The sequence below is a fragment of the Anopheles marshallii genome, chromosome 2 (genome assembly GCF_943734725.1).
Source record: "Anopheles marshallii chromosome 2, idAnoMarsDA_429_01, whole genome shotgun sequence".
Taxonomy (NCBI): Eukaryota; Metazoa; Arthropoda; class Insecta; order Diptera; family Culicidae; genus Anopheles; species Anopheles marshallii.
The window spans coordinates 69917657-69945090 of record NC_071326.1 but is presented as its reverse complement, the minus strand read 5'-3'; the positions used below and the strand labels follow the sequence as shown (position 1 = coordinate 69945090).

Genomic DNA, 27434 nt, shown 5'->3' with positions numbered 1-27434 from the left:
TTAATGTTGCCCATGTTGCCTTTTAATGGGTTTGCAGCTTTTTGTGCGGAAAGATTTCGCCAATACCTTAACGATGCTTTAAGTGCTTTAAAGAGTAATGCTGCTGGACCAATGTTCACATGTGGAGAGCTAGCTTATTGGTTTAAATATTTAGTGCAACAATCGTGAATATCATGTCGACGTAAAGTTGTCCTAAGTTGGCTTTATAGTATGTTATCCAATTTTTTTAATACTAAGTTACACGGTTTCAGGACATTAAATTTAACTATAGAGCTTTAGATGTTTTTTTTTGTTCGAATTGAAAAACCTGTGCTCATCATTTTTACTATTGCTGGTACCAGATTAAGGATAAGCTCCAAGGGAGTGCAACATATCTTGGACTACTAAGCAGTGTAACGTCTAAGTAGAGAACTTAACTTAATAAAACAGTTTCGATGTACATCGGAAACCGTATACCAAAACATTCTTTAGGATTTGCGTGTTTAAGTGAGAATGTCGCGACTATTCCTCGATTTGTTTTAATTAGAAATGACATATTCAGAATTGCAAAATTTGATTATACTGCTATTTTGCTAACAATTTTTAGTTAAGGTACACAAATCTGCACATCCTTCGAAAGCTTCCTGTTGTTACAAATGTTTTAGTGGAGAAAGTTTCATACTAAAACTATGTTAATTCTTACAAGTTCAAACATGTACAAAAAATTATATATTTACGTGTACAAGAAATCAGAAAGAGGGTTCAATTTTCTCACCGAAAAGTAGTACAAACTCTGGTCCAAGAGACCAAGAGTATGAACTCTGGGAACTTTGCGAAACAATGATTATTTCCTGTTGCAAGTTACCCAAGGTCCAATTCTGCGTAATTAGCACCTGGGAATGTAGAATGTCCAGTCATTGCATTTGTATGTACAAACAGTAAATATTATTCATGTGTTCCTGAATGAAACATGTTGTTTCATACTCTCTGTAATTGTTTCTACTGTGAGACCTTAGCCATAAGTTTTAAACTATCGATTACTGCGCGAGTGATATATTTTACCTCATGGGATACATTAGATACCTAGAACATTTTCAATTTTCTATCAATAAATGTTAATTACTAACAGCTCATCTATTGGAACACCTCCGCTACAAGATTTCATTGTCTACAAAACTATATGTCAACCAGACGTGATTGTGAGCGGTTCGATAAGGTATAAACATACGTTGTTTAATCTCTTCTCAATTCGGATGGCGTTGTTCCCGGGCTGTATTTATCGGAAGTTCACCGATTTGGAGCGGAAATTTGCCAACAACCCAGACCAATTTGTCATCTTGCGTTATCTTACCTTCCTGTACGCCATTTGGCTCGATTCTCCATCGGGAGTGTTGCAACGTGCGCTGTGGTACTTCTATCGGTCGGTGCTAATATTTGTGTTCAGTTCCTACTATTACAAGGCCTACTGGCACATGACGCATACAGCGTACAATTTTTCGATGTTCAACATACTGGGTACTATTTGGATCTTTACCGGAGCACTTGTGCGGGGAATAATGTTTGACCGTTCCGTACTAGTACGCTTGGAACGGTTCCTTAACGATCGATCGTTTCGTGCTGTTGAGCAGGAAGTTAGTACTGCTCGTCACGCAGTTCAGCGACAGAATAATCGTTATTTGGTTGTCACTGCCCTAACGCTACTTTTTGAAACATTCATTTTCTTGGGAACGAACTTGATGCTTCAACCGGAATTTATGCTTGTGCTTAATGGTCGCGTTGTGGGCGGTTTTATAATTCAAATCCTCTACGGGTTCTCTACCTGCTACTGGGGATCATTATATGTGATGATATTTTCCTTCATCTATGTTATCCTGAACGCATTTCGGGAAGAGATGTCGATAGTTGTTGATGCGTTTGAAAACGTAAAACATGTGTTTGAGCAACATCGTCCATACTTGGGTGCACCTGTTGTATCCATTGCAAAAGAACGGAAATTTTGGAGTGAATTGCAGAATCTTTTAAAACAGAACGTCCAGAGACATGTGGAGCTATTGGAGTAAGTTGCATAAAGCTGTAAATTTTATATTTTTACCCGACTATGGTGCAGGTTGATAGTTAAAATAATAAATTCTGTTCATTTATTCTGTTTATAATTTAGACATCTTGTTGCGTTCCGTGCGGTTTTAGGGCCATTCTCATTCATCCAGTACTACGGCTCATTTGTGCTGATTGCCTACTACTGCTTCATCATGACGTACAAAGGAATCACATTGCTCACTATAGTCTATATTGGATTCGTTGTGTTTCTGGTAGTGGAGTCGTTTTTATTCTGTCGCATCATATCGAAAATGAATGATTTGGTAAGGTTAAGGTACATCCAACAAATGTTTGATGATTGTTAATAACAATACTGTAACACTTTTCTAGCATGCCAAAATAGGAATGGTTTTGTACGATATGGAATGGTACAATAAACTTCGCTTTTCTGCCAAGTTTGCTTCGGACTATCGCCAAGTTCGTTTGACTCTGCTGATTATTATTGTGCGTACACAGGCACCTTTATCGTTTACGATCAGTGGGCTGGGAACGATTACTATGCGCCGGTTTAGTGATTTGCTAAAAAGCAGTTACTCCCTTATGGCACTGTTAGTGCAGCTTAATAATCAAGTTGATACCAGATTGATAAAGAGAGATGAAATTTAAACTACATTAATTGATGTTTTATGGTAATTAACTGCATATTCAGTGATCATTCTAATGATTATCCTAGACACGCTTCACATCATGTGTGTTAATGTTTTTAAAGTATCTGCACTGAACTAACTTAACTTAACTGCACTGCAATCTTTACAGTGTAATAATCACAATTTATGTATCGTGTGATATAAATCAATTGAAATATATCGATGTTTGATGTAATAATCATTGTAACGTTTTTTCTTTTAATTTCCAATAGAAATAAAGCAAAACGCAAAGTCAGATTATTGAAGATAACTTACAGTATGAGACAAAACATGTGCGACTGAAGCAATAGTATAAAAGCTTGATTCAGTTTCTGATAAGCGTCAAGTGTCGTCCCTTGAAGTGATGATTTCATTCTTTGTTTAATAATAATCCGTACATTCGAACTTCAAGCAGCGTTCAAAAACCCTCTTGTCTGTCTGTTCAATAATGATTAATGATAGATTGATGATATGTATGGCTTATATGACTTTTCTTCATAATAACAGAGGATAAAAATGGGTTCTTCTTAACACTTCACAATGGAGTCGCTAGCGTTTTTTTGGACTAAGGATTACCTCCATTATATTTGCGCCATATTGTGCTATCTTGCTAATTTTCTACAAGAACCTTTTTGTTACTTATTTCTTTCTATCATTTTTTTCGGAACCCGTTCGCCATTCGCTCTTTTAGCTGATTTTCGCATGAAACAGTAAGGAAAGCTATAGATTTTTTAATTATGCATAATTTAAAAATTCTTTATGATAGTTTCGTATGCTATCTTACTGTGATGATTTTAATGTAATTGTAATGATCAATGATGATACAATTGTTTCATATTAATAATTCATTGTGACAAAAAAACAATTATAAAATAACTTTTTTTCTAACATAAAATGCGTACATTGTGTTGTAAAAATCAATTATTTTGTATAACATTCCAGCGGTACTCCGAAGGCTATCCGTTACAAGTAGCAATTCCAATTCCAAAAGATTGAATAACGTTCTTCAAACGAACCAACTGGTGCGTTTGCTGCACCAACTGAAGAGGAAAACGCAAACCATTCCCGGTATGCGTACAGTGCTTGCTCTATAAATTATTCATGATGCTCTCCTATTTGTAACCCGTTATCCTTTGCATAGTTTGTGCCCGACCGAACAGTGAACGGCAAGACACCAGCACACGCTGATGATATTTTCCCGAAACATCCGTTTGTGGATTGTCGCCTCGATGGGTGAAGTTCAAGTTAGTTTTCACTTTGCTAAACACGACATAGAGCCTGCAGTTTATGTCGGACTTGTAAGCATGACAATGGGAAAAGATGATACTGGTGTGCTTTAACCTGTAGCGAAGAGTATAAACTGGAGAGCAAAACCCTTTGTTTTGTTGTATCCGCTGTGGAAATACAAGTGGTTATTCAGATTTTTTTTTTGTGCGTGATTTACGGTGTGTTTGGTGTAAAAATAAATTACTCGCCAACTACGTTTCCATTACGGCGAGATGGAAAAAAGTTGTTCATCTCTGGCGTTCCTTAGTTTAACGTCTACCAAAGGGGAAAACTCGAATATCTAAATCATTTAGGTAACTTTTTTCTTAAACTTTAACTTGTAACATAAAATTCCAGTCTAATTGTTTTTTTTTTCTCTTTCCTATGCAATCCTATGCTTTTAACACTTCAAGATACCAACCGGCGGTTACTGCCGGCTAAAATTCTATTTCCGGTCTGATACTTTTCAAACGCCCGTCGTAATGAGTCTCCCGAACTCGGTTCGCATGGTTAGGGTTTCACCTCATGCAATCAACAAGCCACTCTATCTCAACACAAGCCTGATTGGTTCCGAACAGCAATCCTGTTGCTTTCCGGAGCAGAAAATTGTGTAAAGCTGTTGCTTATAACTTATCCGAAACGAAGCGATTCTGCATCCTTTGCTCTAGCTGCTGATAACACCAGAGTCAGTAATCTAATTCCGTCTTCGAGAAGTCCTGTAGGTTATTCTGTAAACTCACTGCTAGGGTTTCCCTTTTTTCCTTACTAACGAGCTGACCGTGCGCTGCTGACTGATGAATAGAATCTTGTAGCCATATCCTTCTCGGTGAACCTGCATCAGACCATCTTCCATCGGTTTACTACTTTGTGGATGGAATGATCTCCGATCGATACTATGAAGATTTGTTAAAGGGGTGTGCTGCATAAGCTAGTTTGATTTGATTATCTTTCACTTCATTGACGGTAGCTTAAGAAACGTACTTTTATTGGAGTATTTAGACAAACAGGGACTCCCTTCGCTGTTTTCCTATGCTTGCTGTGTTGCCATGAAGGTAACCTAATAACGCTTTGAGTTTATTAAATTACATCAAAACTTTTACACTAAGAAAAGTTTGCTTGCTCTCTATTTTAGCTACAAACTATAAATTTCTTAATCGAATGGATGGTTTTTTAGCATAACGAAAATGTGTAAAACACTTTTCTTTGTAGTGTGGATATTTAAAAAAGGAATTATATTTTCTTCTATTCGTAAATCTCATTACAATCATACTCAACTACTCGAAATCGCAGGTTGTTCGCAAGACTCTATCCACTGTACCCCATTTGGGTAGCAAAAGTTTAGACGTACATGTCCGAATAAGTAAATATAAGCTTAATATATTTCTCAATCCGATACCACACAATTACTTGCTAATCTAACCTCATCAAAACCCCAATTTCATCATAAAAAAATCTAATCAAACGAACAAAAAATTGCTCATCGAACGTTTGTAATTAATTCATCGCTCCTCTTATGCATAACCTTTTTTTTAATTTTCAATATTTTCTTTACTGAATCGTGAGCAAGGATCATGCCAAAAGGTTTTACTGAAATCAAGTTTATGACAGGCCGTGCTAGGAATTCATCGCAGTAATTAATTTGAAAGTAAAAAAAAAGGTTACCTCTTTGACATTTTCGGAAGACAGCTTTTTCGTGCTGTCGATGAAAGATTATTTATTGAAAATAAATTAATCTCCGGAACAAGACCAAAACACGAACACTACGCAAACACTCCTCCACGGGCGACATGATGGTGTTGGGTTTCCACGTGCCAAAATAAAAAAGGAGCCTTCGATACCGAAGTATTTTCAGAAGTACAAAAAAAAAATGAAGGACGAAGGAAATTGCTTAATTCCATTCCGAACAGGTAAAATCTAATTAGGAATTTTTAATTGCACCCAACGTCTTTCGTTTCAACGGATCTCATGTACCTCTGTGCGTTGTTGGGTTCAGGAAGCATAATTTCGAATCCTAATTGGATCTTTGAGTCAACTAGTGACATAAATTTTCTTGTGTTATTTTCCCTTGTAGTGATAACAACGGATATCCAAACAACAACAAACAACAAGCATTATTGAAATCTTCTCCATAACACGATGCATTGCGGAGCAATGTGGTCAAATCGACCTTCAACAAATTTTGGGAAATAATTGATATCGCAAGTTAAACAAGTTTCTTTTTACCACCAATCCATTACAACGAATGCAATGAATGTTTCTATGTCTGTTCGAGGTAGCAGTACAATAGTTTCAAGAGTTTCACCTCTTACTTCTTAATTTCACTTAATTTTCTTCTGGAAATAATTTCAAATAATTCGTAACTCAGATCGGTGATGTATTGGCAGATATATCATTGGTAGATGTGGCGTCGATCTTCACATGACAGAACTGGTACAAAATCCTATCAGGACGAATCTCCCGAACTAAAGAACTGACTCCGAATTTACTGTTAAATAAAAGAAAACCAAAAATGGCATAGGCCTAGTCCCCTTTTAAGCTGTTGTGCCGCTAAAGAGAAAGAAATTTTTAGAAGTCATACAATTAGGTAACAAAACCGAAATCTTTTCTTCATTTCGGATATATTCGAACAATTGTTTTTAATTTTTTCCTTATCATGCTTCAGATGAAATCCTCATCTTGCACAGAATTATGTTGGGATTGTAGATGCAAGTGAAAATGCAGCAAGCACTAAATGTATCTGTTGATTCTAGAGCGAAAATATTTTGACTATAAGTAGTTTGCTAATATTCAGCTGCAATCAATGAATAAATTCTCAAAACTGCAAACGTGAATGAAATCGGAATGGAACAACTTTTTCCAGTAAAGAGATCTAAATGCAATTCTAGTTCAAGAAAGTAGTCACATTGTCTTTATCTTTCGTAAAGCGTATTTATAGTTGAGACTCATTTGTTCCATGAAGATTGTCTGCATGATGCAGGCATAGTTCGGTTTGCGTAATATCGTGCTCCAACCATTGCAGCACGGGACCATACTGAACGACAAATATGACATTGTGCACAACCTCTCCCAGCTGTTGCGTACGATGGTGGGATGGTAATAACTTTACAAAAATTCTACGCCACTAAATCATGGGACACCTACTGGTTCTGTTTTGCTGACACCGAAGACGACGGCAGTTGATGGAAATTGTTTGTATAAAACTTTGTCAACCACCGGTACGAGTGGTGTGAGGAAAAAGGAAGCAAGTTGCAACCTCTTCTATTCTTTCTCTCTTTAAACGTATATCTTACTAGTTTAATGACAACATTTTGCAGCAACAGTTGAGCTACGTCATGTAGTGTAGATGGCAGCAAAGAAAATCTTTCCAGTCAAGCCAGTTCAGTCCAGTTCCAGTCCAAGCCTGTGTGGAGCTAATCGAAAGTGTAGTATAATAACACATTGTTATCTGCTAAAAGCACTACATAACTCTGTCAAACCTTGTATAATTTTGAAATACAACTGGATTACTTTATGTTGCCTAAGGTTTAAGTTCAAGGCTCGTTTAATTTGAAGGTGCTTAAAACGCACCGTTTTGGTATTCAACAGGTGCCATTATTTGCACCCCATAACAATAATTATATGAAGTATAATATTAAAAGCAAAATTGAAAAAAAAATCTTGGTAGAAGATGCTTTTAGCCGATAAGTAATGCAATGCATAATTTTACTCATTAAAACCCAAAACACCCAACGTACGCGTACACGAAAGCTATAAGCGTTCCATTGGTGATGCAGATCCAATGATATTTTCACCAGACAATACCACACAGAATGCACCAAGGTCTCGGCAAACACACTTTTAAGTCGTCTTGGGACCGACGGTGGTTATGTGCAGTACTGGTCTACCAGGCGCAGAGGTTCAGCGTACTTGCACTAATGCGATTACGAGAATTACGAAGTGGAAAATGTTGCAGCAAACCTGAAAACTGCCGCTGATAGGCCGCTTCGATGGGAAATGCTTTCATGGGCGGATGTGATCAAAGCGTTCCTGCCCGGCGAACCGTTCGATGGTTCCGGTTCCGCTGAGAATCCGGTGAACTGGAAATGCAACGCATTCCTGCACGAAGCCAGCAACGCGAAAGAATAGACGAGTAGCCGATAGAGGTGCATAACAGATGCATCAATGTGCGTGCATGCACAAAAGAGAGTAAGTGACAAACTATTCGAGCAAAAACTAAAAAGAGTATGATGGAAATATTTCGCTTTTAAACTCCAGTTTTTGGGGGGGTAGGAAAAATAGATGCTTCAAAACGTCATTTTCATTTCAATAAATCATTTTCATTGAAAATGTTCGCTATAATCAATTCGACAGCTCATACGAAACCTACACGGCAATTATTTGCTCCCATAACATTGTTTGCAAGAAGTTCACTTGTGAGTGTCGAACAAATACTTCGTTCTGTTATGAACAAAACATATTTGCCAAAAAGAATGACGGGCAGCCCGAACCGAAAGAAGTAAACTGATCCACCAGGTGTCAAATTATCCAACCGAAATCCCCGATCCATTGACTAATGACTTTTATCCAACACGAGGAAAACTTTATTTCTCAATAATGAATGTTTGATGCAGTGACCATTTATCGTCACTGGAATATGACAAGCAATAATTTCTTTCGTGAAATACGGCTTAATTGTCTTATCAATTTTATCAATGTCAGACTGTTGCTTATGGATTACATACCACATTGACACATGACTAAATTGACAGTGTCCATGATGATATGATGAATTGGCATAGTATAAACCATCAGAGCTGATGGTGCCCCTTTAATTATGTCATCTTTAGTCGTTGGTTTTAATTTTATTGACAAAATGTAGCAAATAGTGGATAGATAAATTCGATCTATGAGATCTTAATGTATATTTAGAAACTATCTTCAATTGACCCGTACAACCACTCACTCTAACCGCTTGTTCGCAGTCTGAAGAATAGTGCTGTTATGCTGGGAATCGAATGTCATTTATTTCCTAGCATATCGGAAACCACATACTTATTCACATGCAAATGAACGCGGAAACCGATGCACTTTATATGCTAACGAGCTTTGGTAGCTGTGATGGCATGGCTACAAGAAACCGGCAAATCCTTCTCGAAAGCAAGCAGCACGGAAAGTGCAATTAATTTGCTTACATCATGGCGGTTTATCGTGGAGTGTGCTTGTATGACGGAAGCTAGCTGCATGTAATAGTTAAGCGAAGAACCAGCAAACGATCAAATTTCTGGATGGTCCTTCGATGCGAAGAGTGTAAAAGTGATTGTTTAATTAACGGTTAGAAGCTCTACTCTGGTAAACAAACTGGTCTCTTTATCTCTTTTATTATAAACTAGCATGATTTACAAGATATATCATAATAGTTCACATAAGATAGCAGTTCACAACTCCTTTGAAGATGGTATGAGAAAACATGTTTTGAGAAATAGATGTTACAAATTTTAGTATGCTGTAAATTGAAGTTGAAGCTAATCGCGATTCGCGGGCAATTCTAAACATTTCTTTCGGTATTTTTTGTGGTTCTAGTTCTCTGCTTAGTTTCTATATATTTTATTTATGCACGAGCTATCAGTTAGATAGTGTAATAATAACACCTTATGTAGTTACAACAATTGTAGTTGTTGACAAGAATAAAAAAAAATTTGATATTCTTTTGAGTTTTGATGTAAAATGCTTTTTTTCCTTTGCTCATCGTAATAAGTTTATAAATTCCAAAAAATTGGCTTCGTGCAAGTTTAATCTGCACCGAATGATACCGCTCTCGTTTGCACCAATTTTTAAGGACGCCTGTCAGACCCTTGTCAGTCGCAGTCAAACCCATGCATCCAATTCGCAAAAGGTCTGTCGTACTATTAATGATGCATCTGCTAACCGAGCACGAGGGAAATGAGAATGGTGCCAATTTATAACTTTTCTACAGCTTGCTTACGTTTTCCTGTTTTATTCCCGTGTTCGTTTATGCTGCCAATTGTTTCTTTCTCATGCTTTTTACCCACGACGTTAGTATTGTCCTAATTATCTAGGTTTCACAATCTGACCAAAATGTAGAAAAAGTAAAAACTTATTCAAGCGATGCATGATTAATGATACCTAAATGCCACACCATTTTTGTTTACTCTTGTATACGATAAAAGTAATAATTTGGTTTACTGTGATGCTTAAATTACCTAATTTTTTTTGTATAATAGTATCTTAACGATTTTTTAAAAACACGAATATATTTTATTACTCAGAAAAAATCTCTCAATCATTGAATTATACTTATTTTGAAGCACAAGTAACTTATTTCTAAAGTGCATTCAAGGAAAACCTTATCATCCCGATACTGACACCGCTCGATATTGAGATGCACTTATCGCAAAGGATCTTGTTTGACCAGTTGCTGTTATGGCCAGTAGATGTATTCACCATCTCTCAGCTATTTCCTTACTGTCATTAACATACACAGTAGATTATCGTGTGGCAAAATGGCAACATGTTCATTCAAACCATGTTTTTATCGTACGTAACAATTTAAATGGCTGTATCATTTTCATGAAAAGATACTTTTGAACAACGCAGATCCTGCCATATGTTTCATAACTTAGATCATTCACTCGGTTATACAGATTAAAATATTTGTTTTCACATAACCATACCATACCATACTCTAGGTGTCTATCGGATTGTGAATAATCTGTTCCACAGCTTGAGTGTTTAATTTCTCTAAATTGTTTTCACCTTGGATCCTACCTTGCCCTATCTTGTTGGTTTGATTTTAATTAAGAAGGGAAAAAAATCCTCCCTTTCATGCTGGCATCCCTTCTTAGGAATCCGTTTTTTGCATGTAATGTAATCCTTATGATTAATTCCGCGCAACGTTTGTCGTAAACCTTACCCCTTTCAATGATTTTTATCGTCTTAGCAGCAAGCTTGTTCCAAGAATAGCATTTCCTCGAAGTACGAACACTTTCAGATAGATGAATGAATTTAGCTCCAGATTTATTTGATCCCAGAGCTGAAAGTGTGGACGAGAATGAGACAAAGTTCATAATGTTTAACTCCAACTCCTGCTACGGCACTTACAATTTTGAACCAATTTAGTGTAGAAAAGTTAACGACGGGATGCGGGAGGTGAAACCTAAAAACGTTAAACTTTCATGAAAAGTAAAAACCTCATAGCAGATAGTGCAAAGCTTACACTGGGATGGGACCCTTATTTTTAGGTACATGAACCTCTTATTGTTGCTTAAGCATAATGAAGTTTGCTATATTTCTATCAACGTAATTTATATTTGACTTTAATGTTACTTGATTTTAGTAAACAGCAAATAAAGGTGATAGTTGTTCTATTCTAGAGTGTTGCAAAACAGTAACTCTTACGAAACCGCATCTAAAGCTCACTTAACAAACTCAACTTACTGCACGAAAATATTTCATTAAATTGTCCTGAAACGTGACCTTGGTTGGAAACGGTAGATGATCCTCAATTATTCAAAATAATTCAACCGTCATGTTCAAAATTCAGCTACCATCTCTCTTTAGCATACTTTAATGTTTTCCATGGCTCATAATTTACATCCTCATCGTTACGCAGACGACATTTACATCTCACCGAAGTGATAATCGGTCGGAGAAATACTGTTCGCTCCACGAGCGGTAGCCTTCGCAGCAATGAAGAGGACACTTGCATTTACGGTCTGCCGGTGACGAAGAAGGCATTTTAATCGATGTTTTCCACTCTGTCTCGTTGACTTTGCGCCAAAAGTTCTTTCTCCAACAGGTCGTATGTAAAGCGAAACGCTTTTAGGCCCGCAACACCATTTTAATCTAACGCTCCGTGCAACACGATCATTATCCGCAAGCGCGATGTTTATGCTTTCCACGAATCACATTTGAAGCGATTGACAACAGTTTTTTTTTCATCAAACTCACTTGCATTTTAGCCTAGCACAAACCCGGAAAACCACTTAACAACGAGTCCCACTGAAAAGTCATCAAATAAGAGTGGCTTGTCGAAAGGTGTCTCTGTTTCACATTTGTTTCGTGTTTACTGCTCAAAACTTAACACTCAACAGGGCGTAATTAATTTTCGTTGTTGCTCTAGAATGCAGTAAATTAAGTGCTGTTTATGAAGCTCTGTGCGTTATTGGTTACGTAAAACAATGTAGGTTGCGAACTCACCATAGAAAAGCTTGAATAAATTATTGTCATTTTATATATGATATAAAACTTTTCTTATTGCTATATACTATTCATCCCAATCACTCTGTGGGATCACTAAGCGCTCGCACGTCAAATGATTAGCTTTATTTTGGTATATTTGTTATTTGTTATTTATTAATTATCCGACGGACCGTGTGTGCCCCCCTTGAAGCGGGGTAACATTACATTACCATGCATGTGTTGAGATTAAAATGATCACAAAATTGTGTATTCCAAAATTTTGACAAGGAGAACAATTTTATTGAATCTCATATTTTTTTACAAGTAATGATACTAATACAAAAATATGTACAATATGATTGGGATTTATGTGCTTATAACACGCAGAAAAATCATCAGTACTGGCATGATAATTAATGTGAATGATAAAAATACTTTAAAACGTTTATGTCCTTTGACTAATAATTAAATTAAATTTTCCAAAAGTTTTGGTAGAATATTAAATTATATATTATTATATAAACATTGCACAACAGGTAAGCGAAATGAACATCAGAATATTCTGAATACAATTAGTACCTCATAATTTAAAAAAATTGAATAAATTTAAAACATTTGACAACAACAACAAGATCTACATTAAAGTAATTCACTACCCATCGGCATCTACCATCTGCAGTTCCACATAACTAGCAACATATCGTTTTCAACTACATTTGGTTACCATTTCTAACAGCCTTATCATACCAAGCGAAAAAAAGATCATCTGGGTTATCTTGACTTTAACTGCACATTTTAATCTCAATTATAATCTCTATCCATCTCCACCTATGGACCAAATCATATTGAACAGTACAACATACGAGTGTTACATTCTTTCGAGCGTTTAGAATAAACCTGTTAGGTCATCAAGGCACGAAGAGATGAGAAACGAGAGTTAATCGATGCATTTTCAATTGGAATCCGCTATCCGCTATCCGCTATGTTGTGGTTTCAAAATACAAACCTGGGAACATATAACGCAAAGATTGAATGGAAAATGAATTAAATCAAAATACTGTGGCTATTAGCACAACATGTTTGTACTTACAATTTTTTGTTGCTTCGTCATAAAATCACCCTTCCTATGGAATATGTTTTCTATGTGTTTTTCCTTTTTCGTGGTGATCTGTGGAATTAAATAATTTATAGATTAGTAAATGTTTGATTATATTTTTCTTCGTGCTTATGTTTCAAAATAACTTAAGTAAAGGTGCATAAAAACAAAGGGTACGAACCTTGATTATCACTTGATGACGTAATTCTCTTTTGCGTTCATTGTTGTAAAGCAATATACAATAGCAATAGCAGTTGTAAGATCCTTATTCTTAGTTATCGGGCATTTCAATAACTAAGCGGTTGAAGCCTGCTGCAGAAATCGTTTGAGTCGCATGGCGGATCCACCACATATGTGAGCCCATTTCTTTTCATAGCTTGATCTGCTAAAGCCTGGCGAGTCTATTTTATCACAGATTTCATTGTAATGACTAACCGCATAGTACTTCCACATACACCGATTAATACTCATTCCGAGTATCTTCCTTACGAACACAGGTAGGAGGTTTTCATCAGCTGTGGTATTGAATTCCATTTCGGTAGAGTCATTTATGAGCACTAAAACCATCAATATCTTCGATTGTATTAGCGTGTCGGGCATTTTGTTGGTAAAAGTACTGCTTTGGGTTATTATTTGACCGGTTGCCTTTAACGTACCACAACTTCAATGTAGTTATGCCTGACTCCGTTGGTGCCATCACCTATGTGCACATTGTTGAGCTAGTTTGGTTATAAAACCGATGTCGATGGTTTTAACCAAATTGTCAGTCGTGTTGACGACGTTCTTGTTGAGACTTGGTCCATGATTTCAAGTATTTGTTGACTATGTGCTCCCGTAGCTGATCAAACATGTGTTGTTTGTCGTTGGGTTTTGTTTGGCGGTGTTAACACTAAACCATCCTGGTCCAGTTATGAAAAATAATCTTTCCTCGTTAACGTTGACTTCATTCATTCAGACTTCATTGCCGGAAAATGCCATCCTGGGCATATTATTGGGTAAACCTGGAACATTGCGATGCATTCCATTTGGCGTTTTGATTATTGCAATATGACAACTTAAAATCACTCACTTACTACTACTTTAATACATGACTGCCAATCTGATGTAATCTTTATACATATCCATGTACTGATATGTACCTTTATAGATTTCTAATGTTTCCTATCGTATGTTATGTATTTCGCCAGATGTCCTTTCTCCTATACAATTGTTCACAGTATGCATGCACACAAATATATCTTAACCATTGTTTGTTCAAGCTTAACGCAAAGCGCGGAGCATCTCTAACAATGACTTCTGAAACGACGTCTGTAATCTCAAAGTTGCTAAATGCCAACGATTGAAATGATAGTTTGTAAGATCACGTAAATTATCGATCACATGTGTCGCATCGTCAAGGAAGAGACATTTTAGACAAACATTATACATATCCTGGCGCTTTGCGGAACGCTCGCTGAACTCAAATAAGAGCTCAAGTGTATAAAGCATATATACTTTATTTTCTTCTTGTTAATAGTGTCACAATTAACTAGGCTAGATTGCGCGTACCATTGCACATTCGTCCATTATTGACGGTACCCTCAGCCCTGCTTGTATGCAGTTCTCGTACTTCACTCATCGTGCTCCATCGATTTCCGAAAGCGATTTGATGGTGTTAAGGAACAACTAGCAACCGATGTCTTTATACTTATCAAGCGGACACCATGTGACATCGTGACTTTTACACACTAACATTCGTGCCCTTTACTGGTGGTGTTGCGCCAGCACTAAGGGACAAACCACTATCTTCCCCACCTGACTGTACCGTGTGGAGTTGTAAGTTATGGAACATTTCGCTCGAAAATAAACCATCGTTCAATTTTGGAAAACACAGCGATTAATGAGTTGAATCTGAAAGCTGACAGATGTATAATAATCTCTGCTTCGTCATCATTTTCAAGAAGCTTATCACCACGACTGTGAGGTGAGGTGAGGTGTCACTATGTAATCTTGCTGAAACTACTTGGATATTGGAACAGTAATAGTCGTACTAACACATACAATTTGGCGTGTTTTCAGCTGAACGTTTGTGTCTGCTTTCAGTAACTTAAACCAACTTAGAATCAATTTTTTGCGTTTTGAATAACTTCCGGACGCTTTTTGTTCTGTTTGTGTGTGTTTGTGTGTCACTTGTTTGACATGCCTTCCCTAGTGTAATACTGTAGTAAATATTATAAAGAGGACAAGGGCCGTTTTTTTTTTCTTTTTTGTTAGAACGGCCTGACCGTATTGACTTATTTTACCACGTAACCGGATAGTCAGTCCTTGCTACGGGGGATTGACCCGGATGAGATTTTGGTCCAGTCCGTTCGTGTGAAGACCGGCGCCGCTACCATCATGCCACCGGGCCGCCCCGACAAGGGCCGTTAAACGCGAAAAAAAAATCTACCTTTTTTACTGGTTTTGCTTGCGACTTATCTTTTTCGCTTCTGTTATCTGACTGATTGGTAATTTTTTTTACCGTGAGTCAAAATAACCTATTACTGCCTTGCGATACGACGATTGTTGATAACGGTACCTTGGAAAAATCGATTGCACTAATCAAAATTTCTGGTTTTGATCGACACTGTACAGCAGAAAATCGTACAGCTTTACACAATCAATCTCTTGTGCCGGTGAAATGGATCCAAATTCAATTCTCGTTGTCTTTTTTTCATTTTTGAAGAGTAGAACTTGATTTGTTTTAATTGAGTTTTGGCGTACTGCATGCTGGGAAGGAGTATCCGAATCAAATAATCATCATAAAATTGGTTCAAAACTATTTAAATTCGTTGATCTAATGAATCTCCGTTGATCTTACATTGTTCGATAGGTGCTTGGTTTGCTTAGATGTTTGGCCAAATAGGCCAAAGAGGTTAAAAAACTTAAAAATATTTCGCAAGTTTTAGGCTTTTCTCAAACATAGAAAAGTAGTAGAAGATAATGAAAATGAGAAATAAAACCGTACTGTAACCAAAATGATCACCCTGTTGATGTTATTGTCTTTTGCTTAAACCATTTCCTCCTTCGCGATTAATAGGATTATTTTTAAAAGAGGATAACATTTCGTTATAACCATCTTTACCACATAAGAAAATCGTTTTACAGTCATCTACCCTTTTGGCAGTACGTGTTACTGCATTTTTAAATGTCTTCACATGATCTTTGTCAAATCGTTTTTTCTCAAGTTCTGGCTTGAGCTCTCTCATTTCACTTTTCAAATGTGTTTGTATATTGGAAACGTCTTTCGTCGTTGCGTCTTTACTAAAATCATGGGTTTTGACAATATGTTGTACCGATAGCATTTGTCTCTTATCAATCCATCCACCAATTTTTTTAAAATCGTTTGCTTCCTTACAAACATACTCACAATGGGCGAAATAATGTTGCAATTTTTTCTTTACCTCAGGATATTTGTCGAGTTCACCGTTTGACTTTATTGTGCCCCGCGTGGTATGGGCTCGGTGAATATCTCCACCTTTGACTACTGGTAAGTCATCTTGCGTAGTACTAGCTCCCTTTTCCATATCGATTATTTGGTCAAATGACAGTCCTGTAACCGTCATTGCCGCGCTTATGACACCTGCAATCTCATAGTTGAAAATTGTTACACGTGAGTACAGGTGCGAAGCTGGGTTTTTAGCCGTGGGACAATTTTCGGGAGGCAGATAAGTTTTGAAACTGTCGTTTGTCAATAAGCTTTCTACATTTTTGTTTTCATATGCTCTTTGTGGGGCATCTTTACGGAGCATCGTTAATCTTCTGACTGGTACAGATTTACCTCCGATCGCATTAAATTGTTTGATTGGAAAACGATGCCAACCTTGTCTAATCCGGTGTTGTACGTTCGGTTCATTCCTGATCGTGTTTGCTATTTGTTTTCTAAAATCATCTGCTCTAATGCCTTGCAACTCTGGTATGGCATTGCTTAATGCTGCGAACAAACAATTGTTGTTACCAACATCAAGCTCGTTGCCGGAGCATGTAAAATGATTGTTTTTCAGTTGTAAGACTACATTTCTTACATTCGTTTCATTGATGGATCCTGCGCAAAAACTTTGTTCTGCACCTTGTTCTGCTTGTACGGTGAGAACTATTCCTTTCACATCTAATCCCATTTTCCCCAGTAAATGGTGTACCAGCGGTACACAGGCCGCTGCACAGGTGAGATCCATTGGTACATTCTCGTCGATAATTTTTGCAAACAACGATGGACTTTTGGTTTTGTACATAATCTTCTCTAATTTCGCATGGTAATCTTTCTTCAAATTGTCTTTCATTTCCTCCGTTGTGTTTGGAGCATTGATAGCTTTGTCGTATTGCTTCTTCAATCTTTTCATTTTACGCCGTAATGCGATGCGTTTGACGTTATGAGGGATACGTTTCACGAACTTCCTTACACGGGATAAAGCATCATTTAACAATGGCTTAACCAAGTGCTGTGAAATAATTCTTCCCACATGCTCACTCAATTGTGATTTCCATTGACTCGCTATTTCGGCTTTAAACTTTTCGAAGTTATCCTCTATTGGTTGCTCGTCTAATGATGCACTTTGAATCATAGTTTTAAATTTCTCATTCATTTGGTTATCTAAATTATCAAGGAATGTTCCTACCACAAGTGTCAGTTTTCCTATCTCGATTGCCCGTTCAGTCCAAACCCATGCGGTGCTAATATTACTCAAAACTTTCAACGTTTTACTGTTTGTTTGTGTTTTTTGCATTGCACTTGCAAATCCTTGTGATAAGCTGGACGTTAATTGCTTAGTATAAGATATACACGTTTCCCAATCATTGCTCCCGAAGCCGGAGAGTTGAGATATTAGTTTTCTTGCTTGCTGCTCTCCTAACTCATCGTAGATTTTTCTAAGGGTCTGGGAAACTTTATGGTTGTCAACTGTACTTACAATTTGAGATAACACATCGGCAGCGATTGAATTGATTATTGCTTGCAAATAATCATCTGTGAATTTATCGACCATTGCGCTTGTCGCAGCTTGAGCAAATCCTTGTGCTGTTTTCATTACAATTCTTTTCACCGTTTCATTGAATACCTTTTTACCACCTACAGAATTGATCAATGCAGATCCTGTTAACTTCGATATTTCTCCCCCTTGAGTTAAACCCGGTCCTGTAACTTTGTATCCAATCCGCGACATCTTGGTACCTCGTGAAGCTAACGCTCCCACTCCTGCAGTTGCGGCTGTAAACATTACGCTCTTAATCTTCTCTTTCCTATAATCTTGCCAGCTGAAATATCCTGAATTGAAACTACTTGCTGCATACATTATATCATTGACTCCTTCGTTAATTATTCCCGATGCAACGTGCGTCAATGCGCCAGCTGAGTATATCTCCATTATTGCCCCAGTTGCAATTTGGGCGACTCCGATACCTACCACCAACCCCACATTGAGCAGCATTGCCTTAGACCACTTTTTTTCCTCTAGTTGCAAAAAATGTTGCAATCCATTTAAAGCAAACAATTGGTCCTCTTCAATAGTTCCAAAATTCTTCTCTTTTGTGTTTCCTGCATCCCTTATGGATTTTAAATTTATGCTGGGAACTTTCAGACCGATTAATGATGATTTCATTTGTCCCAACACGCCCTCCGCATGACTTTTGGTTTCTTTTTTGAAGAACAGATCTAGCTGCACGAAAAAATGTTCTATTGTTTTCCTCATGTCGTATTGTAAGATTTCTTTTTCTTGCTTTGTTGGTGTAAACCGCATATCACTGATATTTTTGCGAACTAGTACATCCGTTCTAACGCTTGTAATGTCTGTCATTTCATCTTCTATCATATCCAATGAAGTGATAACTACACGCTCAAACAATCTTTCTGAATCTGCTGCAGATATGTGTAAAATACTTCTAAACCAATGACCCACTTCGTTGTAACTTTTGTTAGAATTAAATATGTTATCTAAAACTTCTTTAAAATCCGCTTTTTCAACTAAGTAAGGTCTGATTATGTTTTGATTTAATAAATCCTGGAAAAATTGAGGGTAAGGATTGCATGTCAATTGTATGCGTAATGTAATATCGGTAGAACTATTTGTTTCTAATTGTGCTGCTATATTACTAAGCGCTAGTTTATAGGCAAAGCAGGACGAAAGTAAACCTCTTATGGTGTTTTCGTACACCGGATACGATGGTAACAGTTCATCTTCTGTGGCACCAAAGCCTTCTTTGATCGTAAAACATTCATCCTTTCGCTCCAGCACATCTCGATTGATTAACTCTTGTACAATCTGTTCTGCATCATCCTTAGCTATATTTGCTTTGGAAACAATGTCCTCAACTGCAATAGAATCAAACGATTTAAACTTACATAATGCAATCATGTTTTTATCAACATTAGCCATTTCATTACACTTGATTACACCCTTTCTAACCATCATTTCAAACTTTCCCCTACCGATTAGGGATTTAAAGATTTCTTGTTCAAATATAGCAACACTGTTGGGTATCGTTGTAGAATCATTGTTCTCCAAACTTCGGAGAGATAATTCTTCGTGATATAAAACAATCTGTCCTAAAACTGGTGCAAATGATTCTTTGATCAACGTTTCATTAGCGATCTTTTCGTCCAAGGCATCTTTCAACGAAGGATCCTCTGCTTCCAACTTCACGATATCTACTGTAGCATACTTTTTAATACCGTTGAGCACCTTTTGGTCGATCAACGTTTGCCAGAATTGTTCTCTGCCAGGCAGTGGGATTGATTGTTTGCATTCCTTTATAAATGTTTCCTCGTTGATCGGTCCAACTCTTTTCAACAGGAATTGTCTCAAATCTTCCATCGATATGCCATAGTCGTTATGGATCTTGTAGAGTTGTTGTTCCGTTATGGTTTTTCGCACCTTCGGACGCGATATAACACCTCTGTCTATGAGTAGCGTAAATATATGTTGTGCAACATTTTCTTTTATTTCTTCTGTAACAAATGTGCTAGACGTAACAGCATGGCCAAATATGTCCTGTATGGACCGTATGAACGTTTGATACAGCTGAGAAATGGTATCTTTCTGTTTTTGGTACTCATCGTGCCAAACATTATTCCCCTTCAATTTGTCTACGATGCCCGCTGCCTGCAAAGCAAACGCATGATGGTCTTCAAAAAGCCTCATCGCTTCATACAAATTTTTCTTAAAATGTTTATATTTCTGTTTACTCTCTTGGCCCTCCGGTGATTCTTCGTGCTGTATTGATTTCATCAAGATATAAGCGCGATAATAGTGCGCAGCTTCACTAAACTCAGGTTCACATTTTATAACGTCATCATACAAACTCATTGCTGTTTCATACGCCCATTTCACTTCTTTCTCGATATCGTACAATTCATTGCAATAAGCATTTGCCACTGTTTTTGCTACTTTTGCAACTTTCTGCATAAAACTTTTGCTGGCATAAGTTTCAGATAGATAATTGGCCAATTTAACCATCTGCATAGGATTTCCTTCCACCCAGACTTTCCATCTTTTGCTGTGGAAGTAATACGAATCTAAAGAAGAACAATCAAAGCATTTGCCGGTATTGAATTTCGATAACTTCGATACAAATTTTTTGAGTAATAATGGAACATTTCGTTCATCACATTCTTGCATAATATCCTCCATTGATTTACTGTATTCGTCCAGCCAAAAAGACCATTGGTCTAGAAGATTTTGCAGTAAAATTGTTTTAACTTCGCTGGGGACATCGTCTGCATCAAGGCTTTTCCTATGATTTTCATACACCTGTTTGAACTCTTCGAAACAAATCTCTTCTGACTTGATGGTTTTTTCATAGTATGTTTTAATGTCTGATATACGGTAGAGTTCATTTTCATCGCGCTCCTTTTTTAATTTGATTATTTTCGATCGACGATGTTGCCTTTGACTAGAGACCGTTATGATCAACTGTCCCGATCCTTTATCTCCACTTCTAGCAGCTCTTCCAAAAGCTTGCTCTTCAATGCGGATGTTGTCTGGTAGGTATGTTAACATAACGTGCAAGCCGCCACTTTGCTTGAGTGCATCCGTAATTCGTATGTCGGTACCGCGTCCAGCCAAGTTGGTAGCAATGATGATCTGCCCTTGTTGCAGTTGTTTACTACCCTGAACAATATCAAACTCTTGGTAGTCTCTCGTGTAGCAGTGAATTTGGTTTGGAAATTTGTCCTTCAAAGCGTTGTGTATACCATCGGCATCGTTGATCGTGTCGCAGATGATAAGAACCGATCGTTTCTCTTCGTAGATCAGCTTGTTAACTTCAATTCTTATTTGTTTTAACCACATCTTATAGCCACAGCTAATAATTGGTTGGTACTCTTCAAATTGTTTGGACTTGGCAGTTGGTATTGTAACAAAGGCCACCTTGTGTATATCTTTGAGTAAAGTCCTTTCTCGTTGTGAGCCCAGAGTACCAGTTAAACCGTACAGTAATTTGTACATTTTAAAATAGGTAACATTAGACACGAAAACGGCCTTTAAACTTTGCGTGGATAGTTTACAGCCATGTTTGAGTTGCAAAAACTGATGCAATGCTTCGTCCCATTGCGAACTGCTCTGGTCTGCTCCGGTATCGTTGTCAAGAATGATAATACTAGCGTCACGATCAGAAGTTGAGCCAGAAACTTTATAGTCAACAAGGTACGACTGTCCAGGTACCATCAGTAAAGCATTAATAGCACTTGCTATCCAAGATGACAGGTGTCTTTCAACAAACTTTTTCAAACAGTTGGGAATTTTGATTAGATTCTCACGATCGACGCATTGCTTTAAAAGAAAACAGAGTCTATGTTTGTATTCTACCGTTTCAGGCGTAAGTATTTCTTCCAGTTTCTTATGATCAATCATGTCTGTGATTATATGTCCTTCATCATTTAAGATTCCCGCATCCACTAAGCAATTCCAAATAATGTTCAACTTTCTAGAACTCAGGTCGGAATCAAGTTGCATCAAATCGTCCGGACCGATTGAGTGATATAAATTGCTCAATACTTCTTTTTCGACCACGTCTATATCTATATCCTCTGGTCCTTCCGTAGGGTTGTTTACCATTTGCCAAATAAAAATGTATACCGCCTCAAGCTTATCCATGCCCGGAATGTCATGGGACAAATATAACATATTATTCCCTTTATCGAGCAGCATACTATCGACTTCATCAACGATAACATTTGTAAAATCACGATCACCCAATATGTTTTTCCCGTAGAACCTGTCCAGCAAGTAGTCACGCTGAAAGTTTGCCAGATCGCCGTAGACCACCTGATGCATCGAGTACGCCTCTTTCCGATCTTCAATATTTTCGCTACAATTATGCGATACATTGATGTCGAACATTTTATAAATATCTGTGTTCATTTCTGAATCGCGCCTAGCTAGCACTGGAGAGCTTGTTACAATGTCTACCTTTTCTCTTAAAAGAGCCTTCATGAGTGAGAGCGCTACCACAATTAACGATTTTCCTTCGCCAGTTGATACTTGCGCCAATGTACTTCGATCGTTCGTCAATAAGATAAGCACACTTAGTCTCTGGGTATCGCGAAGTCGGAATCCTCTTTTAATTTCTATTGCTCTATCAATTACAGCGAGCATTGCCTCGTATGTCTCTAAATTGCACTTTACCGTGTTATTGTTCATTTTACCACGAAACCCTTCCACCCACTCCGTGATGTCCTGCTCTGTAAACAATGCCACTGGGTTTTGATTGTGTGTGAGCTTGTTATCCGTAATCTTTTGAATTGATGTACCTATATCCGGAAGATGCTTGATAATTTCATCAGATGAAACTTTATCATTCTCAATTAGCTTTACAAGTTGCCCTATCCTGAGTTCCTCTAGATTAGGTTTGTATTTTCGTTCCATTTTAGATGCCCACTCTTGCAAGCTGGAATTTGCTAAACTATAAACATCTTCTTCTTTCAGCTTCCATTTTTGCTTATGCAAATTAATTAAAATATCGAGCAAGAGTTCCTGACTAATATCGCCCTCTGTTCTTTTTATGATGTCAAGCAAACCATTGGCCTTACTTTCACCGAATATATTCTCTACTGATCGAATGTAGTAAGTAGCATCCTCCAAGGTTTCATTTTTGTCCCATTCTAGAAGCTGTCTCAATTTATCCATCCAATAATGCTCTTTAAGAAAGTAACTCCATTCGGTGAGAGGAATGCCATCGAAATGTATTGATTCGATGGGAACACTGCTCAACAGACGTAAAATTTCATCGATGCACTCAATAGAACACACGCTTACTTGAAGTTCGGTAGCGAATACTAGCATTACTTCCTTGTTCTTAATCTTCCCCAAATACTCTCGCCATTGTTGTTTTTCATGCAATTCTTTTTCGAAATATGTTTCCAGTTGCAGCAGTAAAACTTCATCCAACCAATTGCGTTGGCTATAAGCAGCTACAATCCACGCAAAAGTGTACTCCTCTTGATCAGCATCAGCGAAATTGTCGAGCACAGCGTTGATGAAAAAGCACATCTCATTGTAGGATATGTGTTTTCCTTCGTATGAAAAACGCTGTAGCATGTGTTGTAAAATTCCTTTTTGTTTTGAATACTCATATTCCAAATTTTCCAACATTGGTTGTAATTCATCCCGCTCTTGGACTGGAAAGTAACTTGCTATCGTTGCTGAAGCTGTTTTTTCAGCAATGAAGTGATCGTGGACAAGACAGTTTTCTAGTAGCACACGTTTGTCCAAATATTTGTTGATCTCCTCATCGCTTTTCAGAATGTTCATCTCACACAGAATTTTCGCATATAGTTTATCTTTTTGCAAACGTTCTTTTGCTAGTTGTAAGTATTCTTCATTCACTGTAAGCTGTACAAACTCATTGCCTCTTGAAAGGATGTGATTTTTGGTGTGAGCAGAAGAATTGTGATCTTCACAAAGAATTAATTCATGCTCTTCATCCCTGTGATAGACTCTAAGGTTTACATCGTATACATAGGCTAACAATTCTCTACAGCTTTTAGATTTCACTCCTTTACTCCGTATATGTGTTACGAACTTATTCTTCTTATCTTCATCCACACTTAGTTCGTTTGATGCATATTGTAATGCTTCACATTTCACTGAACTCCAACGATCATAAAGCGGCTTTAGAGTGCTGTCTGTCTCGATCATTTCCCTCACTTCGTCTCCCAATGGCCTATCATCCATTCCATCCCAGAATCGACTGATGTGTTCGTGCTGCGGTTTTTTCAGTTCGTTTTGTAAGTTTTCCAAACTTTCGTTGGCCAAATCTGAATATTCGGTTTCCAGAACGAACGCCTTTACAGCTCGATTTAGGGCTAAATTATTAATCATCATTTCTTGTTCTACAAATGTTGCAATATTGTCCCTTATCTTTTGGGTATTTTCAAACACATATTGTTTCATCGTACCCAGTATTGAATGAGCGATCATATTGTTTTTTGTTTTAGATTCTACGAGATACTTGGATACATTTTGTATTTGAATAGGATTCGGTTTCCTTTTTTCTTGCTGCTGTTCCAGATCAGTCGTCAGAGCATGTAGAGCAGATAATTTATATTTCTCTATAAACAATTGTTCTATGTCTTGAATTATGGCAGTGTTTTTGCCCGATTTCTTGTCAATAAAATGTTGTTTAACAGTGTTAAAACGATCCATCAACTGTTTAAGATTTTGAAAATCAATCACGAACGTTTTCAAGCGAATCCAGACATCTAAATTAAATGCATCATTCTCCGGGATAAAATTTTCAACAGCATTATTTTTACACAAGGAGCTAACTGTAATCTTCACTTGTCGATGCTCATGTTCCATACCGGGTTGGAATGGTACATGACGTTTAATTGAAAGCGTTGTAAGATCTAATTCTTCCCTATTGTTTTCATTGGATGGAATATTTTCTCCAAATGTTGCATCATGCTGCTGTTGTGATATATGATTCTGAATTTCTTCAATAGCATCAAGACGTTGTGCCAGAGGATTTTGAACATCGCTAACTTCTTCCATAAAGCACTCAGAATAGGAAATAACAAGGTGATCTGTTGCAATAGTCTGCTGCATTTCCATTTCAGCAGCTTGTTGCACAGCAAGTTGTTCTTCATAAGCTCGTTTCTGTTCAGCTTCTATTTCTAATTGCCTTTCTATTTCAGCGGCTTTTTGTGCAGCAAGTTGTTCTTCAAAAGCTCGTTTCTGTTCTGCTTCTAATTGTAACTGCCTTTCTATCTCAGCAGCTTTTTGTGCAGCAACTTGCTGCGCAGCAAGTTGTTCTTCATAAGCTCGTTTCTGTTCAGCTTCGGCGATTTGCCTACGATTTTCCATTTCAGCTGCTTGTTGTGCAGCAAGTTGCCGTTTCTGTTCAGCTTCGGCTATTTGCCTACGCTTTTCCATTTCAGCTGCTTGTTGTGCAGCAAGTTGCCGTTTCTGTTCAGCTTCGGCTATTTGCCTACGCTTTTCCATTTCAGCTGCTTGTTGTGCAGCAAGTTGCCGTTTCTGTTCAGCTTCGGCTATTTGCCTACGCTTTTCCATTTCAGCTGCTTGTTGTGCAGCAAGTTGCCGTTTCTGTTCAGCTTCGGCTATTTGCCTACGCTTTTCCATTTCAGCTGCTTGTTGTGCAGCAAGTTGCCGTTTCTGTTCAGCTTCGGCTATTTGCCTACGCTTTTCCATTTCAGCTGCTTGTTGTGCAGCAAGTTGCCGTTTCTGTTCAGCTTCGGCTATTTGCCTACGCTTTTCCATTTCAGCTGCTTGTTGTGCAGCAAGTTGCCGTTTCTGTTCAGCTTCGGCGATTTGCCTACGCTTTTCCATTTCAGCAGCTCGTTGTGCAGCAAGTTGCCTTTCATAAGCTCGTTTCTTTTCAGCTTGCTCTGCTTGAATTTCTGCTTCGACAGTGTTCATAAAATCTGAATAGGTGTTTAAAATACGTTGTCGTGAAATTATTTTCTTTCCAACTGCATTCGCAGTATGGCCACGTTTCATGTCCGATCTGTTGTTGTTTCGTTCTTCTAATGTTTTCATATTTTTGTTCTCAATTCTTGATACTGTTAAACCAGCATAAGGGTACCCAGAATCCTTCTCATAAGGACACATTACTCTATCATCTGCACTGAACTTATAATAATCTATCTTGAGACTACTGTTTTCATCTCTGCCGTAATAAACATGATTAGAGAAAACCATCCCCTTTTTAACATCTATGTAACCCATATCCCATCCTCTTTTCCCGTGGCTGCCGTTCACACCCCCTTTGCCATTGATTCCATCTGCTCCAGTTTTGGCAACAATTTTGGCAGCAACTCGCTGATTACTCTCCAAACTTGCTATATTTATTTCTCCAGGTCTTCCACCTTGTCCGCCTAAACCGTACTCTCCTCCGGACTTACCAGGTGTGCCTTGCGTTCCGCGATACAACATCAAAATTTGATGACTCACACCACTGGCGCTACTCTCACAGGAAAACGTGATTTCATGTCCATCTGCGGTCGTACACTCGTAGAATGAATCATAAAATTCAACATAATCAAATTCCAAAATCACTTCTAGTACATTGCTGGTATAAGTGTTTTTGAAAATCCAACCTTTTTCAGCCCATTCTCGTTTTACGGTGTGAGTTTGTCCAGCTAAGCTTTTGTAATTTTTAATAAAAGGGGTTTTGAGGATGACACTACTCGAAGGCACGGGAAACATAGAATCAAAATCCGATCTGCTAATACCCTTTCCATCTTTTCCCGCCTTACCATTGCCGCCGTCTTGACCATTGCTACCATTTCCTCCATTAGCAGAAATGGTTAAATTTTCACTAGATTGAATTTTTTTTGCAAGTATTATGACATTACCTCCGCTTTCTCCTGCGTTGCCATCTCCTCCATTCAAACCACTCCCGTCTTGTGCAGTCCCAGCATTTTGTTCGTATTTGTGGCCATTATCTTGTCCCGATACGTTCCAATGAACCGGTTGACTAACAACGATTTCTTTTGCATAAACTACAACATTCCGACCACGCCACACTTCCTTCTCAAGACTAGCGTCAATTGTAAAGAGCGTTCCGGCAATAAAACGAATCTCTTCAATATTGGTGTTATTTGAAATTTCGTTCTCTACTCTAGATAAAATGGAGTTGAGGACTATTTGCCTTCCTAAAACCTCGACAACCTGCCGATTGTCGATATTTTTCAATGAAATGGAAAGTTTTGCACGCTCCAT

At 37.7% G+C, this 27434-nt stretch overlaps 1 protein-coding gene across 1 annotated transcript in view; it reads right to left on the bottom strand.

Moving 5' to 3' along the window:
• Nucleotides 1-27434, bottom strand: part of LOC128718489 (uncharacterized) — a 46005-nt gene extending 18571 nt beyond the window's left edge. The window contains exons 1-2 of the mRNA XM_053812111.1: nucleotides 26030-27434; nucleotides 16391-25186 (exon numbers count right to left, since the gene is read on the bottom strand). Coding sequence (XP_053668086.1) covers nucleotides 16391-25186; nucleotides 26030-27434 — 10201 coding nt within the window. The remainder of the gene's footprint in view (nucleotides 1-16390; nucleotides 25187-26029) is intronic.